This window comes from Alosa sapidissima, chromosome 10 (assembly GCF_018492685.1).
Source record: "Alosa sapidissima isolate fAloSap1 chromosome 10, fAloSap1.pri, whole genome shotgun sequence".
Classification (NCBI taxonomy): Eukaryota; Metazoa; Chordata; class Actinopteri; order Clupeiformes; family Clupeidae; genus Alosa; species Alosa sapidissima.
The window spans coordinates 24,008,373-24,026,575 of NC_055966.1; the positions used below are offsets into that span (position 1 = coordinate 24,008,373).

The 18,203-nt window shown below is 44.4% G+C and overlaps 1 protein-coding gene across 3 annotated transcripts; it reads right to left on the reverse strand.

The window, feature by feature from the left end:
- Positions 1 to 382: 382 nt before the first annotated feature.
- On the reverse strand, positions 383 to 16,846 carry pi4kb (phosphatidylinositol 4-kinase, catalytic, beta). 3 transcript variants are annotated; one of them, XM_042107635.1, is made up of 13 exons: positions 16,556 to 16,846; positions 15,758 to 15,903; positions 12,654 to 13,789; positions 9,546 to 9,608; positions 8,093 to 8,320; positions 7,196 to 7,423; positions 6,903 to 7,012; positions 6,326 to 6,430; positions 6,037 to 6,160; positions 4,769 to 5,034; positions 4,339 to 4,471; positions 3,620 to 3,740; positions 383 to 2,822 (listed from the first exon to the last, which is right to left on the reverse strand). In XM_042107635.1, exons 3-13 carry the CDS (start codon positions 13,767 to 13,769, stop codon positions 2,641 to 2,643), a joined length of 2,676 nt encoding a protein of 891 aa, XP_041963569.1. In that variant the 5' UTR covers positions 13,770 to 13,789; positions 15,758 to 15,903; positions 16,556 to 16,846; the 3' UTR covers positions 383 to 2,640. The 3 variants fall into 3 exon arrangements, with proteins under 3 accessions (XP_041963569.1, XP_041963567.1, XP_041963570.1); XM_042107633.1 differs by lacking the exon at positions 16,556 to 16,846 and adding an exon at positions 16,171 to 16,416; XM_042107636.1 differs by lacking the exons at positions 9,546 to 9,608; positions 16,556 to 16,846 and adding an exon at positions 16,171 to 16,409.
- Between the last annotated feature and the right edge of the window lie 1,357 nt (positions 16,847 to 18,203).

The window sequence follows — 18,203 nt, forward strand, 5'->3', positions numbered from 1 at the left end:
ACCTCGAAGATATATCCAAGTTCACAGGTACAGGGCAAATTGTCCAAATACAGAATTTCTGGCATTCACCCTAAACTATGACCTCAGCCGTTCAGTTCCTCACAGACAGAAGAGGAAGGTGAATGATGCACAGATTAAGTCATATGCCACTTTTCAGACATGACTAAAGGCAGAATGGAGTAATGACCAAATATTGGTTAGCCTACGTAATGCATTCTTGATTTCATGGTAAACTGACAAGCTAAGAGTTTGCTGTAGAGATCTAGACATTGAATGTAATTGTACAATGTTCTTGCTCTCTGGACAATCTCTCAATATCTTCAAAGGCAAGGCAATATTCAATTGTGAGATGGGAGAGTAACTTTATGACTTACAAAACAGATAGACAAACAAGTACATTTAATTTATTATACAAAGAGACATTCACAAGTTAAGGGAGGTCATTCACATGATCATAAGAGCTGGTCCATTAAAACAGGTTACAAAGAAACAGATCTGACAAAAGAAACATGTTGTAGAAAAATGAAAAGAATAGTTACTAAATGGGATTGCAAAGGGATTGGGGAGGTTGACAACAAACTAATACATTCTGATTGACTTGTTCTTATGCGTACACACATTTTGAGACTTACAAATCAGAAACAGGCTTTTGTTAACAGGTTTCTTTTTTGAAACATGAGACCTTTGGGTGAAATGCAGATGGCATTTTTTTTTAAATACAGGGAAATACTCATTGGTTTCAGGGAACATCACATCAGTCTTTCTTGATGCCATAGTCCACAAACATTTCAGCTCCCTCTTGTGAAAAAGTAAAGTGTCTTCGAAAAGCTCCAAAACCTTTATTATTACACCTCTGACATTCAGCTACCCCACAAGCTCATTGAAATGTCTGGTATCGTCTTGTCCCACGTCATGGATTGAAGCCCTATATGTTTCTCTCAAAATCTTCAGAGGCACTCGATCACAAGAGTATCAGTGTTTAAGTTACACTCTACTCCAGCACAGCTAATGCTATATAGGTTTAGTGGCTCAGAGACTACGACATGGAAAAAGATGACGGCTTCAGCTTCTCCTTTTCTTCCACCTGATGATTTCATGAGTCAAAAGTCTGACAAGGAGAAAACTTGCCAGCGACTTTCAAATGAGGACAAACAGCTGGGATTGCATGCTGACCCGAGTTCAAAATTGAGTTCAAAAAGGAAAAATCTGGGAAGGCTAAAGCTGCACACTACCCTGAACTTTGTTTTTGTTCACTGGATATCAGCTAGAAGAGCTGTGCACTGGATGCGTTTTGACTTCTGAATATTAGCAGCTTGAAATATAAAGGGACACCTTACATAATCTGCACCCAGAACACAGTCCTAGGAGTAATATGGTGATGAGAGAATTGTATCATTGCTCTGATGAGTGTTCACACCAACATAGTGCTTACAGTTATTTCTTGTAACATACAGTCCAGTTATTCCCCCTCAGATGAATCAGAACTCAACCACACATCCTGATCAACTATGTGTTATACCCTACATACTACAAATGTTACCAATGCAAATTAATCTAATGTTAATCATTAAGATGTCTTTGGATCGGCACATACCGTGGATCAGTTGGTCTGATACAGGTTAGATGAAATGGTGAAAAAATGAGAAAAGAAACAGGACAACCAATAATCACACCTGAAACCAGAAAGCACATATCAAAACTGAAGGGTCAGTCTCCTTCAATGGGAGAGGCTCCTATTCATGAACAGGCTTTTTACAAGTCTAACAGGTGGACTAAACCCACTGAGAAGACTGAACCGAATGACTGTACTGGCTACATCAAACAGGTTTCCGCTCTCTACTGCTATTGCCTACTCGGGTTGGAAAACCAGTTCTGGCGCTTGATTTGTGTATTGGAAAGTGATTGGGTGTTTCACACACAATGATTTGGGGGGGGGGTTGTACTCCCACAGACATGGTGAAAGTGAGGCGTCGCTGACTGGATGCTGGAGAAGGAAAGCTTGTGTGCTGAAGAGCCTCTGTGGAATTCCAGAGAGGCACTGGGAAGCTGGACAAAAACCATTACAAACTTATTACACAGGGGTCTCAAGAGGAGAAGAAGACTAATAAATACACAACAAAAATAACAACAGCCAGGAGGTGGAGCAAGGAGACGAAGGGAGACAACATAACAAACGTAAAAAGGAGAATTCAAAAAAGAAAGAACTTCACAGCTGAGAGACCTCTACAGTCAGGGTATAAAATCCATGAGATAAGATATCAGTCTTGTTGCTAGGGTTGGCTCTCAAGGGCTGACAAACACAACAGAGAAAAGATGTGTGTGTGCATATGTGTAGGATGAGGGTGTTGAAAAGATGTGTGTGCGCGCGTGTGTGTGTGTGTGTGCGCGCGCGTGTGTGTATGATGAGGGTGTTGCCTGGAGAGGATGGTCAAGAGGGAAGGGGCAGTATAGGGAAGAGGAAAAGGAGGAAGGAGTGGTCTTTTGCATTGCAAGTGGCGCCGCCTTTCTTCTGTAAAGTTTAAAATAAAATAAAAAAAATAAAATAAAAAAAAAAAAAGTCCCATGCTCTGGTCCGCATCCATTCCAGGAGGAGCTGTTGGCCCAAGAGGGTTGTCGCGCCACCCCGGTGGTCAGTCCAGGTCACATGATGCCGTTGGTGAGGTACTGGAAGCCGTCGTAGAGCTTGGTGGTGATGGAGCGCATGGAGCCGTCCACCATCTGCTCCACCAGCACCTGCAGCTGCTCCTCCGTCAAGCTCATGTGGAAACGCTCCTTCAAGTAACGGATGGTGCTGGACCCATGGAAGCAGGGCAGCTGGGAGCCTGGGGGTGGAGTGGGAGGTTATGAGTGAACATTGAAGTAGTAGTAGTAGTAGTAGTAGTAGTAGTAGTCACAGTAATAATATTAGTAGTAGTAGAAGTAGTAGTAGTAGTAGTAGTCTTGAATTTCCCCTCGGGGATCAATAAAGTATCTATCTATCTATCTATCTATCTATCTATCTATCTATCTATCTATCTATCTATCTATCTATCTGGTAGTAGTAGTACTATAGTAGCAATAGTAGCAGTAGTAGCAGTAGTAGTAGTAATAATAAATAATAATGATAAATAATAATAATAATAATAATAATAATAATAATAGTAGTAACCTAGTAAGAACTCCTAAATGTATTTGTGTGCTCTGGTTCTTTCTTTTGGTTCAGTTGTCCGAGTTGGCCCAGTGTGTATGACCTCCAGCTATGGAGGAGCTAAAGTGTGAGGGATTCCCTCATCATTGAAGGTCAAAGTAGCTTTGGTGAAGAAACTATAGGAAAGAAACCAATGGCTAATGGGCTCGCTCAGCATTTCTCATCTTGTTTGTGCTACTGGTTCAACATTTCAAACCTCTTGAGTTTACATTTCAAAAAGGAAAAGTGACCATGAACCAGAACCATGGACAGACCTCCTACAAACAATGACTACTGGGATTTGATTCTGCATTTACAAAGAGTTGGGTTGGGTAGAATTGGGTATGCTTTAGAAATATGCACAAATGGCAATGATCTCCATGGGAAATACTGCCAGCTGTTCTCTATGGCCAGTGCCTGGTAGCCTTGGTGTGTGATGCTGTGTAGCCATACCTTGCTGCATAATCTCCACTATTTGGACCACCTTCTCCATGTGCTTCCGTGCAGCTATGAGGCCCTGCAGCATGAGCATCTTGTAGTAGTTGAACATATCCCCATCCAAACCACCCATGACCTAGGACCAGACAACACCACAAGAAAATGAACACCACCACCAATTTTACGCAAAAATTATAACACTACCAAGGATTATATGCTCTGTACATGTCATATCCATGGTACTAAATCTCAAGGTTGGACAACTATCGACTCGAACTATACAAGATTCATTCCACCAAATTTATTTAAAGCAGTCCATGGGTCGGAGGAAAATCAACTGAGCTCAATCAAAGTCCTTTTAGGCAAGTCCCTCCACTCGGCGGCCATATGGCAACTCTTTTTGGGCACTCGTCGGGCATCTATTTCGGCAGAAATGCGCGTGCGCAAGGCTTCACGACACCAATCTTGCTCCAGCGGCGAGATCACAACACATGATTGGCACGATGTCTTCACAACACACCACATGATTGGCTCAATGTTTTCACATGTCGACATTTTGCAGGAGGAAGGGGTGGGATATGTGTAGACAACGGCCATATTGGCGTTACAAACTAGCCCCATGCATTTCTATGGAGGATTTTTTGAGTGCTGTGTCTCCTCATTAGAAAGTCTCTGGCTCAATCCAATTATTTCAGGAAGAGTTTCTATGGCTTCAAAAGACAGATTCTCCTTACGTCAACAAACTCGCTGGTTAATTTGAAGGCTGACGTCTCAAAGCCCAGGTTCCTTGGGGAACTGGAGAGAATGAAGCCGAAATCGATGTGGATGATGTGCCCTTCTGAGTCCAACAAAATGTTTCCATTGTGCCTGAGGACAGATGAAAAAAGCGTGTAGAAGAGTTACATTCTTAAGTTAAGCCAACGTGATAGTATATCAAATTTATAACTGTCCATCCAGCATCAAACTTCAAAAACAAAAAAGGAGCAAAATGTAAAACATGAATAAAAAAAAATTAGTAATATAACATTAACATTAGGCCTCACCATCACCACAATTCCCAGATAGTTTCATCAAAACCTTTTGGTTCTGCTTACGATGAGTTGAAAGCATATCACATAAGCCCCTTTGTGCCTTAGTTTTTGCATCTTTGGAACATTGGCTCACCTGTCCTTGACCTGCAGCAGGTAGCAGATGAGGCAGTAGCCGGCGCAGCTCTGCACAAAGTTGCGCTGGGCGGTGAGGAAGGCCTCGGTGGTGTAGTTGCCGTGCTCCTGCAGGAAGTAGTCAAGCAGCGAGAGCTGACTCTGCTTCTTCACCTGGTGGATGGACACGGCGTTCACCACTGGCTCGATCATGCCACTGTCCGAGGAGATGACCAGGATCTTATAGGGTTTGATCCACAGAGGCACCCGCTCCTGCTCCCAGATGCACTGTGCAAAGAAAAGAAAAAAACATTTTTAAAATCTTCTAATGAAGTTATAATATAAATGGCAATTGTCTTGCCTCATCTGAACTGCACTAATTTGTATGGGTAATAAAAAAGGACCTCTATTTACACTGTTACAGATTTCTGTATTTACAGATGCTGTTGAATACATTTGGGCCAGTACGATTCAGAGATTTCACAAATTAAAATACATTATAAAACATTGAGCCATAGAGTTAGCAGGGTGGTGGTGGTGGGGGGGCTGCCGTTCATTCTATTATATCTACAAATTCATAAACACATGATATGGGTATGTGTTTTCTTTTAAACAATAATGTCTAACAATACTGTTTTTCTCATTTTTGTGAACCATTCTCTCTTATGCCATTGAGAGCTGAACAAATTACAACCATAACTATAATCATATAAACATAAATCTGTGCATATTGTGGCCAAAGTAGCACATTCAAAAACCTTGAGGGGCTATATTATCATGGTTCCATGTGATCATGTAAACTAATGTATTCAGAGTAGCCTAAGGAGAGAGGGGCGAAAAGGGGCATGATGCCATTTGGGCAGGGATAGAAGGTGGCTTGGGGGTGAGTAAAGGAGCAAACAACTGACCTATGAGGTTAAAAAGTGTCACAAAAAATGCTACAGGAGACAAAGGGCAAAGAGAGAAGGCAGTGCGTAATTTCTCAGAAATAATTACCAATCTGTACATCTGAAGTTTATCATTCGGTATTTCTTAATTCCAAGTTATTCTACAACTTTCATACACAGTAAGCGATGGCTCAGGAGAGGATTATTGTGTAGGCTAATCAGTGTTTTCCCAAGAATAATAATCAGGTACATATATCAGATCATCTCACCTTTTTTTGATTGATTTATTTATTTTTGGGGGGGTGGGGGGATGGCATCCTCATCAAAGTATATTATGATTACAGCCTTACATAATATTCCGTCATGAATGGACTGAATTCTCTGGTCAATGTTCTGAGCTTACCTGTAGTTGTTTCAACACTTGGTAGGCCAAGAGCTCCTGCCTCAAGTCATCTCCACACTTCACAATGACTGACAGCAGGCGCCAGTTGGGGAAGTGCCCATAGGGGGATCCCTCTCTTATCCGCCTGGCCAAAGTAAACAGTAGACAACACACATGACCCACAGAAGTAGCAACAACCAGCCCACCAAAGCACAACATAGACAAACAAAACAACAAAAATCATAACATCCAGCAACATGCAACAACGATCCTGATTAATCTGATGGAGACCCAGTGCAGAGGCACATACCGGACTTTCTCCTGCCAGGGCTCTTTGAGGGCGACTGCTGAGGGATCCTCTGGGTCCCTTCTGAACGTTGTGGGCGTGTGAGCCAATTGCTCCGAGAGGCGCCGTCTAAATGAGACGGCAATCATACACAGTGGTCGTGAGTTCAAATCAATGCAACACAATTATAGTCTATTTAAGAGTGACTTTCTTCACAACCACATTTTAAAACGCACTGACTGCTGCTGCTGCTGCAGTGGCGTATAGAACACTGTATATAATATTTTAAGGAAAATTCCGGCGATGTTTCATATAGATCTCTGTTTCTCGAGGTCACCGAGTAATGTTGGTATGAAAAAAAAACCCGACAACAATCGGTTCTCCCTAGCTCGAGTTGCTGCAGCCAATGGCTAGAGTGCTACTCTCTGGGGGCCTGTTCATGAGCAACATGAAAAACAGAAATCTATGTGAAAAATCACCAGAATTCTCCTTTAATGTTGCACTGCAGAGGAGCTAAACACGAAGAATGTTACTCTCCTTACACAAGTATAATGAACCTTTTTTCTAAACAATAAATTAATCTTCAATCTTGGTAGTCTACCTAATGTCCCCTGCGGCGATGAAGATGGGCTCCTTGCTCTCCTGGCTGGTGATGCTGTCCACAGAGAACTGGGAGATGTTGTCACAACTGTTTGTGTGGATTTCTGGCAGCTGGGTTAAGAGAGAAAAGTACATAAACAACATAGAACACCAGACAAACCATGAAGAACATATTCCTTCATCTTTTTTAAAATTTAGGTTAAGTTACATACTGGTTATTTAGTAAGCTGTATTGGGACCATGCTGGATGGTGATTTTGCACTCTGATTGATTGATTGATTGGACGACACAAACCTCCACCTGGAGCTCTCCTATGTCATCCACAGACCAGGCCTCGTCATCGTTGTCGTAGTTGGGCACAGGGTAGAAGCTGGTTGCTCGCTGTTCAGCTGTGATGCCGCAATCCGGAAGGTTCTCCACTGAGCGTGTGCTGCGAATTCGTGTCTCTGGAATCCGCACCGGGACATTGGAGGTTTCAAAGTTCTCACACTCTAGAACCTCCACATAGATTAAGTAGGGAGCCTGTAGCGGGAGTTAGAACACTTAGCAAAGGATTTGTCATGAACAAAGTTAAATACATATTGCACTTTTAGTCCAGACAACCTGTGAGAAATTTTCATCCAACCCAAAACTAATAGCGACAGAAATTATTTTTTTTGTATTCAGTTCATGAAACCTTCTAATATCACATACCAAAAGTCCATGAAAATCCAAGTGGTGGAACATTGTCAAATGGAACATCATTTTTGCATAGGTGAAAGGCCAGTTTTACTGAACTTTCCTAGTATATGTGATATGTGAATTTTGTAAATTTTTTCCATAAAAGCATGAAACTTTGTACACTTGTAGTTTGGACCCCTGAAAATGTTCAGATATAAAATCACTATCAAAAAACCCTAACGGTTGCCGCAACCAGGGCAGCATGCAGTGTTTTGAAAACACCGAAGTCACAATACATTGCAGCCATTTTTTAATCATCTGGCTCAGCTGGAAGGAGACCCTGCCCAGTACCAAGGTCCACAAGGGGCCACTCACATCTTCCTAGTGCATTTGTGCTTAAATTTAAAGCACTAGTGATGCAACAGTATACTTCACTGCCCGGTAATGTATGCCTTATTTTGTCTTTATTCTGTCAGCCTGTAACAGATCCAGGTTAGTTTGTGTGTCCCTCCTCTTCCCTGGTGCACCCACCTTGTCTTTGGAGTTGAGCACCACAGCCTGCGTGTGGGGCACACGGACCACATGGTGGTCAAAGGCCGCCGTGGGCAGCCAGACGCGGGCGGGCAGCTTGTGGTTGAGCAGCGACAGCTCCGAGATGAGCCGCTGGGTCTTTTGCTCCTTGGTGGGCAGCGTGGCCAGACGCTTGCCGATGCCCATCAGGGACTTGATGAACTCCCTCTGTGGCGTGAGACGCACAGGCTAATGGGAGAGAGAGAGGCGGGTGCAGAAGGCAAGGAGAACACAGAACATTAGATAGGACTAGAAAAGGGCAGCGGTAAAATAAAACATGAAGACCAAATGCTTTTTTATTATTGTACAACTGGGAGTTTGGTAGGAAAATCTCTCTTCCCGGTATAATACATATTGTAATTTACACTGAACTAAACGTCTAGGCTATATCTTATTGAAATAGTCTGTAGACAAGATAGCTCCCAGGTGAAGTATGCGCTCACACACACCAGCTTTGTTTCTCGATAAAGAGAGGACAGAAGTTCTGGAAATGTTCATGTTCACAACACTAGATGGCATTTACCCAAATCTCAGAGAGAGCGAGAGCGAGAGCGAGAGCGAGAGCGAGAGCGAGAGCGAGAGAGAGAGAGAGAGAGAGAGAAAGAAACTTCATGCCAAATCATAAGAGAGGCCAGTGGCCCCTGTCAGAAAAGTCTACCCACTCTTACCAAGTATGCTCTGGAAAGCCTTCTGTAAAGACTCTCATACAGACTAGGCTATGTACTCTAATGATAAAATTACATGTGTTGTTTTCCCAATGCTAATGCACACTTGACAAGAGGGGTGCAAATTAATTTGAAGATGGAATATGTGACTACATCCCAGACGCTCTGACCCATCTACAAGTACTTTACAGATAAACCCGCTTCGGACAGCTGGCCAATTAATAAACCTACATGACGAAATCTTTCTGAATGGAAAGATGAGCCAAAGTTCAAACCAGTTCCCAACCTACAAGTCCAAAAGACAAAATTGAACCCAAGACACATGGAGAATGATTGGAGCTCATCCAAATTGAGACAGAGACAAAACCAAACATACAAGCATGGATTAAATCAATTTAGCAAGCATGTTTTCACAACTTTTAGAGCAGCAAAACACTGGTTCACTGGTTTCAAAGACACTTTACGAGTACATTCAATTTATGACCGGAGTGTAACTTATCACCAAGTGCAAGTACATTCAATTTAAGACCAGACATTACAATTGTGATTCATGCTTGTAAATTTCAAAGGAATTCCTGCCAGAGCAGGAGAAGATGGCTGATAAAACAAACCCTGAGAACAACCAATGGAAGGAAACAACATACCACAATGCACCGCAGAACAACATCGAAAGGGGAGAAGGGAGATAGAGGGCTGAGAAGAGAGAAGGGGGGGGGGGGGCATGGGGAGAGAGGAGAGAGTGGACTTACTGTACCAGTCTCTAACTCAAGACTGTCACAGCTGGAAGCCAGATCCTGGGAAAGTGAAGGATGCTGTGGAGGAGACGGGGGTGGGGATGGGGGGGTTGTGGGGGAGGAAGGGGGGTTGGGGGTTTGTGATGTTTGTGCACAAAAGAGGGGAGAGCAGGGAGTGGGGTGCAAGACAAAACAGCACAAAAAAAACAGAGCGCACTGTTAGAAGCTTGCTTTCACTGGTTCACATGGGATGGGGTGGGATGAGAGTAGACTGTGTATTCAATTTCAACTTGAACACGGGGGCCAGAGGGCTGGGAGTGTATTTCGTCTCCCCACATCTGGATTTGTTAGTCTGCAGAAGTCCTCAACTTCGATGTGTTAATGACTGGGTTGGGGGAAGACTTGGGACTGACCATCTCTCACCCTCTCTCTCGGGCTTGGGGAGGGCTGGATTGATTGAGGAGGGAGCGTTAGCGGCAGACCCAGACGGCCAGCACCCCGACTCCCAAACCCTGGCCCTGTGTCTCCCTAATCCCCATTGGGAAGCCCAAGCTCCGGTCCGTATCGTATCGCCTCCGGCCGACGAGTCGGCCCTGCACCGTGACCGCCGCCGAGGACAGGGTCAGGGATTATAGGCTAGAGGGAGTTGCTTCAGGGCACTTCGACAAACACGCTGAGAAACAGAGTCGCTGGGAGCACAAAACCTCATCAGCAGACTGTCTTGACCCCACCCACCCACCCACACACAACATAAGGCCAGTAACTAAGGAACAAGCAGCACTGCAGCAGAGAGCACATGATGCCTGAGCCTTCAACTGTTGGGGATAGAGTGACCCAGTCTCACATGACCTCAGTCAGCCACAGGAAAACTTACACAAGGAGAGAAAGGGCCAGAAAAAGGAGAAGGAAGGGGTGTGTGTGTGTGTGTGTGTTATGAAGGATCGTATCGTAGAGGAGGAACATCAATATCTCTTGCCGAAATATGTTGTGTACAGTATCTGGTGCTGTTTGTAGGTCTAAATAAAGCCTCGTTATCAGAGGGAGTGGAACAGAGTCCAAAATCCTCTCTGATAAAGATGTTCACAGACCATTAACAAAGCCACCTCACACCGTGGACCTTTTAGAGGTCGCTGCTGCTCAAACAGACAGGGAGCGACACCTTCCCTGAGGCAGGAGCAGACCATTAGTCATGGACCTGAAACACAAACACACACACACACACACACACACACACACACACACACACACACACACCTAATGGACATGGTCATGACCCAGCTTGAGCTACAAACTGTCATCTCATAGGTTTTGTGTTGACTATGCATTGCTTTCTGGACAGGACAATGGCTGCAGACATAAAGAGCACCTGCCTTGTGCAGAGTGAGTTCTGTTTGCATACAGCGGTAGTTTAGAAAGCTAAGCGCCTCAGGCATCAGAGCAAACATGGGACACTGGAGCAGGTCACATGATTTGGGGTTCTGATCTAAACGTTTAAACCCGACTGTGGGTCTACAGAACGTGTAAAAAAATACATTGACATTTGCATACTTCTACCTTGTAAACGATCTGCAAATTCCCGAGGGAAAATATTATGGGTACACCCAACGACTTCCTAGAGCACGGCCTTAAAGACTCAATATCAATCAACTTCAACAGCCCATTAAACCCTTTCCTTTCCAGATAGGCTTCCAGTGACTGATATTACACTATAAAACCCTTCTTGGAAACATCAGCACGTTTACTTTCCAGTTATAAACTGGAGTCTTCCATTTCAGTGCCTGCAAATATCGGTTACTTCAGATGGATGGGAGCTCGAGTTGGTAGCCTGGGTTCGCTAGGCATCCTTGGTAAAAGTGACTCAGTAAATCCAGCTCATTAAAAAACTTGATAGAAATGTACTGTTAGATGTGGCTGGTTTGTGTGCATGGTAACAGGTGTGGAGCTGACTCATCATATCATCAGTAAATATGCGTGTGTGAGTGTGCCTGTGGCTCAGTGTAAATGTGCCTATGTGTAAGTGTTCCTGTGTGTGTGTGAGTCTGCGTGTGTGCGTGGGTGAGTGTGCCTGTGCCTGTATGTAAGTGTGCCTGTGTGTAAGTGTGTTAGTGTGTTGGTGTGCCTGTGTGTGTGCGTCTGTCTGTGGCCGATTGTGCCTGGTGTGTGTCGTTGTTTTGAACGGGGGGTCAGCAAGGACGATGTGAGAGAATAAAAGGTTCTGACATAACAGAGGCTGTTTCACATGGATGGGCAGAGCAGTGGTCCTGATCTGGTGTTATATCACGTGCTGCCTCTCTGCCTCTCTCTGATGGGACTGTGGGGCCTCCACCAATCCTCTTACATAACCACCACCAAAACCCCAGTAGACTGGAGCGACAGTCAGCCTTTCCCAAACGACCGACCACATGAAATATGCAATATTGACACCCCTGGCACCACAAATGACAAGCAGACAAGATGACAGTGAACAGTGTATTTTTCATTACTCACAGTTCTGGTAAAATGCTGCATTTCACCCTCCTCACTCAACCCCTCACACACACACACACACACACACACACACACGTTGCTATCATTATCTAATCACAAGGGAGCGCTACTCTCCGGATTAGGGATTCAGCCCTGATGAGGGAAGCCCAACAGAATGTTCACATGGATGTGATAATGACTCAGAGTCTATCTGCTGCTCACAATATATACACCACATCATGGAATGTCTGAGGATGATGCTTGGACTACAGAACTGAGTAGCCCGTTGTTTCAACAGATTGTGATGTGAACATGCCCAATGACTTGCCCCAACTTCAATGAAATCAATCAAAGCAGAAATACAAGGGGTGTTCTTCCTATCACTTATGGTCTTATCTTACTAAATGTGCATAATGTGAGATAAGTGCCATATCAAAACCCAAAGGGCACAGTCATACACCATAAACTGTGTGCACTGTTGCTTATTGTAGGGCACTAGTGCCTGTACGTGTGTGTCTCTCAATCTCAATGACTGAGGACCAGTCATCCTAGTAGTATTCATGTGCAAACCAAAACCAATGAAATGCATATCCGGATAAATCTCCCGTGAGCGTGTGTGTGTGTGTGTGGGGGGGGGGGTTCAGGCGCCTAGCTCACCTCATCCTGGTTGGCCTCCACCTTGGGATTGCTGGCCGTGCGCTTGAGGTTGCTGCTGAGGCTGATGCTGACTGTGGCGTCCGACTTGGAGCGCTGGTGCGTGCGCTTAGAGGGAGACAGGCTGTGCTCGTGGTGCAGGACGGTCGCCATCGGTGGCGGGTAGGGGACCGGCGGCCGCAGCCTGGACCCGGCGGGCTTGAGCTCGTCCGACAGGATGAGCTTGCGGAGCTTGGTGCCGCGAGAGTGCCGCTGCGTAGAGATGTGCATATCGGACGAGTAGGCGCCCAGCAGCCAGGCGCATTGCAGCGAGAAGCTGATGCTCTGCCGGCAACGGTGCACCACGTACGGCTTGATGGCGTCACCCACGTCCTCATCCATGTTGATGTACATGTTGAGCAGCTGCGGTAGGTAGAAGTCCACGTCCTCGTAGGCGAAGCTGAACAGGCGGTTGCCGATGTAGGCCTGCACGCCGGGCTCCTTGGAGTTGTACAGGTAGGAGATGGCCATGGAGACATCGAAAAGCTTCGACTCAAACAAGCGCAGCAGCCACGACTGCTTGGATGAATTGGGCTGCTTCAGGCGCCTCCGTGTGCTCTTCCCAGAGCCCGACGACGGAGATGCCGACGCCTGCTCCAGCTCCTCCTCCTCACCGCTGCAACCACCAACCTTCACCGGGACAAGGTCAACCGGCTCATCTCTGACATGGGTGGCTACCCCGTTGGCTAACGTGGGCGTCTTTGTCACTGCCAATGTCACCTCAATCAACTCCTTAGGCAATGCCACCTCCAGCTCCCCCTTCTGGAGCTTCACCTTCTGCAGCACTTCCTGGCAGGCCAGCTTGGCCACCTCGGGGTCAATGACCACGGACAGCTCGCCCACGCCCTCGGTGATGACGTCTAGCGAGGGGCTGCTGCTGCTTGTGAGAGGCAGCCCTCCATCACCGCTGGTGCTGGTGCTGATGCTGGGGCTGGCCGGGAGAGCCGAGGGGCCCGAGGAGGGCGAGGAGGGCAGCGACAGCGAGGAGGAAGTGGACAGGGACAGGGAGGAAGTAGACAGGCTCTTCTGCAGCGCCTCCTGCTGGTGGGCTGGCGACAGCTCCAACTCTGTGTCACCCATGGCCGCTGACACTCAGGCCACTAGGGGAGATCGATAGAATAGGAAGGGGAGAGAGGGATGCAGGAGACCGCAAGAAGACAACAGGGATGAAGAGTCAGGAAAAGGAATAGTCTCATTCTTCACAGAGGCAGGAAATACACAGTCAGTGTCTTTTTTGACACAGAATAGAATTACTCTGAAATACAATTTGCTAGATTAATTATCTATAAGATACAAAAGGACTGTATCCTATGAGTTTGTATGAACACCTCAAGATCCCAACAAGAAAGCCTTCATCTGAGCTAGAAAGTCTAAAACCATTACTGTACTTTCATGTACATCCATGTAGAATACCCAAATAGTTGACCCAGTTCTAGTTGCAACAACTCTGCATGCCTCTGTAATCACTAATCCCTTCATGTAAACATAACAAATGTGCATTTATTAAGTGAATTTGTGTATGTTATTAGCAGGTCACACAGTCCTGCTGATCCAGAGCAATACCCTGCACACAGGTCTAATCCCTTGCTAACAGATTATCACATCAGGATAGCTGTTAGCCTTCATGTCGCGCTAAAACTTGAAGTTCAACTCTCAATCACAATTTTTTGCGACTTCCTTTCAACAGTTACAGACCAATACATCAGAAGCAGCGACACCTGTTGCCTAGAGAATAAGATAGTGTCTGTGAGTTTCGGTAAATCAGCATAAAAAAGTAGCACAACTACAATACTTGTTGCAACACATTTTCACCAGACCAAAACAACAACCAAGAGAGCCTACTGCATTCAACGTTACTTGAGGATGCATTGACACTAGTTCTCAAAACTTCACACTATATTAGCTTAAATATTATATCCGGAAACTGTCATTGGTGTATCCACATGTTTTACGCAAAATCAACAATGACCACTGAGTTATCATACATCATTATCAAAATGTGGCAACGAAAGAGGGGCTGAAAAGATCACCCGACACTGCCTTTCTAAAAGTGAACAATGGTTGAGTGAAATACAAGCTAGAGGAGTCAGGTTTGCTTCCCCATATTGTGGTTGCTGACTAATTTAACCCTTGATAAACATATGGATTAGAAAGGGCCATTCTGATTTACATGCTATTTAGGGTAAGTTGTTATACGCATGCTGAACTTAGTCATGTTCAAGTCGTTAAAACTAGCATTAACAGTTATAGCCTAAAAGCATAACTAACGGACACAAACACAACTATCGCCATGAAGTTGTCGACATTTAACAGTTAAGGAAGGAACAATCCATGAAGCGATACGTGTGTAAATCCCGAAACGATATCAATCACTAAATTAGTTGATGGGGGGGAAAAAAAGATGTTCAATAAAAAAAAAAAGACACCATCATTCGCGTCATTACTGGGGGAAGATTAGCCTCCAAGCTAACCCGCTAACGTTAGTTGCCACCAAATGTGTTCAAGCACTTCACAAAGGACGTCAATTTATGTTATGTTGAACAAGAAGCAAGTATCTATATACATGTGCCACTGCTGGTTACAAACTGGAAGAACTATAAAATGACAATGTTATCCGAGTGTTAGCAAGTTTTACTATATAGCTAACGTTAGCTAGGTGCCACGCTAACTACGTAGCTAATCTACTTAATGTTTTGGTGAAAATATAACGCCTGTGCCAGATAGACATTTTTATCAAATGTTTCAATGGGCCCATTTTGTTCTCTGGAAACATAACACTTGCAACATAATGTTTATTTGTAGCTTAACATCCATCAACTTGTTGTGTCTAGCGGTCTGTCGAGTCCTCCAACGTGCTAATGTTAGCTGCGTATCAGCTAGAAATTCTAGCTTGCTAGCGAGCTTGGCTCAAAGTTGGCTAGCTAGATATGCCAACAAGCAATTCTCTTTAGCTAATGTTAAAGTGTTATACCGTTAGGTTAGCCTAACAAATTAAACCAGTTAAACAAGTCTATAGCGACAATGGATAATGCAGTAGAATGGTGGTGACATGTCAGTATAATGCTTACCTTAGAAATAAATGGGTGAAAATGTGTTAGTTGATCTATCTTCTCTGTCTCCGCTCCATTTGGGAAAGTGCAATGCACCCTCGGTGCCCGAGTTTGTCACTGCAACTCGGGAAAATCGACATGCCAGGGCTGACCTACTGCACTGCCTGTCCGGTTGTTGATACGACAAAGAAAACCAAAGCTATCATCAGGCAGACATACGACACAGTTTGGTCATTACAATTATAATTTACAACCAGTTAATGTCAACTTTAGTATCCCCATATCACCATTTTAAAAAGCCATCGATGTGCACGTTGAAAAGTAGCCTAACGAAATAATTGGGAGTAAATTGCTAACCATGTCCAATTTACAAGCTCCACTGGTGCTTATATAACTCATGGATATCGTCAGAATATGAATCGTGTTTTCACCTGCTAACTCTTTTAATGCTCTTCTCCATATGTGACACCACCTGCCAATCAAATCTAACTTAATTATCAAAAAATGAAGTAGCCTAGGCTACAGTGTCATTGATTTGAGCAGTCAATATTCAGCACATAAAATGATAATTCCAAAGATGAGACCACATTTATCTAGAATCGCACATATCTTTGATAATTGGGATGAACTTTGACCTAAATAAGAGATCGTTGTGAATAACGCAGAAAACCTAGTTGTAGCCCTTACTAGACATTCTCTGGTTATAGTGAATTCGATTGCCATAAAACTAAATAATCTGAGAAATATTGTTTAGATGTAGGATGCCATCTAGTGGTGTGGCATCATTACTTATGACTTCCGTCCAGTTGCACTTACCCCCATCACTGATCGCACTTCGAGACACCTGCTTACCACCCTCACTGGACCTTTTCCAATTAGCCTAGCTCTGCCTCTTCACCTACGACTGCATACCTGTACATGGCTCTAACAGAATTGTCAAGTTTGAAAACTACGCAACTGCGATTGGCCTCATCAGCAACAATGTGGTGCATCAACAACAACCTGATTCTCAACACCAATGTCCAATCATCAACGGGACTGAGGTAGAGCGTGTTACCAGCTTCAAGTTTCTAGGTGTCCACATCTCTGAGGACATCTTTAGGACCCTCAACACCTCCACCCTGTTTAAGAAGGCTCACCAGCGTCTCTTCTTCCTGAGGAGACTAAACAAGGTCCACCTGTCTCCTCAGATCCTTCTCCCTCTGCACCATAAGCATCCTCACCAACTGTCACAGTATGGCACGGCAACTGCTCTGCCTCTGACAGGAAAGCACTGCAGAGGGTGGAGAAAACTGCCCAACGCATCACCGGTTCCTCACTCCCCCCCCATCAAGGCCATCCATTGCAAGCATCGGCATCATCAAAGACTGTTCTCACCCCAAACACAGACTACCCGCAGGTTCAGAGGAAGCTCCTTTCCTGTGGCTGTCACCCTACTGAACACTAACTCTACACCTCGGTGACAACCAACCACCCCCTAACCCCCCCCACACACACACCTACTAACACCACCACCGACGCCTCCTTGCCTGTTGAGCTGCACCACTTGACAGGCACAACAAGGAGGTGGCACTGCACCCTATCCCACCCAATAACATTCTATTTATATTACAACATAATATAGACCCTTTCAAGAGAGTTCCATTATCAGCATCAAAATTGGCCCCACAAGGCTTCCGTTTTAACATTCCATATGTTATCTTAATGCAGAGGAAGTAGATTGGGAACCAAATAGAACGTTCAAGCATTGTTTTTGTTTTTATTGTTGAAAGGGTCTATAGCATAGGTCTATAGACCCTTTCAAGAGAGTTCCATTATCAGCATCATAGTTGGCCCCACAAGGCTTCCGTTTTAACATTCCATATGTTATCTTAATGCAGAGGAAGTAGATTGGGAACCAAATAGAACGCTCAAGCATTATTTTTGTTTTTATTGTTGAAAGGGTCTACTCTATACATACCAATATTCTACTGCTCTTGTTGTAATTTATTATATTAAAGCTATCATACTGTAGACTATACTCCCTAGTCAACTGTACATATCTGTCTATACTGTTACTGCACATACACTTATTTTTACTATTCTTATAATGTTACTGTTAATACACAGCACATGCCTGTACATACTGTACATATCTGTCTATATTGTCCATACTGCATATACATATTTATTCTGCTCTCATAGTGTTACTGTTAACACACTGCACATATCCCTACTGTGAACCATGCCACTTGCTTAACTGTATACTACTGTTTACACTGTACTACCTAGACACTAACTGCATTTCGTTGTGCTTGTACTCTGCACAATGACAAAGTTGAATCTAATCTAATCTAATTAAAGCAGTTGTGTCTTGTGTGTTTAAACAGCACTGTACACTCTTCCTTCAGTGTGTGTGTGTGTGTGTGTGTGTGTGTGTGTGCGTGCATGATCTTGTTGAGTGACTGAAGCAAAATAACTGCAA

Excerpts from the sequence above, each read along its gene's own strand:
- pi4kb (XM_042107635.1), bottom strand. The coding sequence starts at position 13,769 with ATGGGTGACACAGAGTTGGAGCTGTCGCCAGCCCACCAGCAGGAGGCG. Across the intron at positions 7,013-7,195 it reads TAGGAGAGCTCCAGGTGGAG|CTGCCAGAAATCCACACAAA; the intron begins GTTTGTGTCGTC and ends CTCTTAACCCAG. Across the intron at positions 4,472-4,768 it reads CTGCTGCAGGTCAAGGACAG|GCACAATGGAAACATTTTGT; the intron begins GTGAGCCAATGT and ends ATCTGTCCTCAG.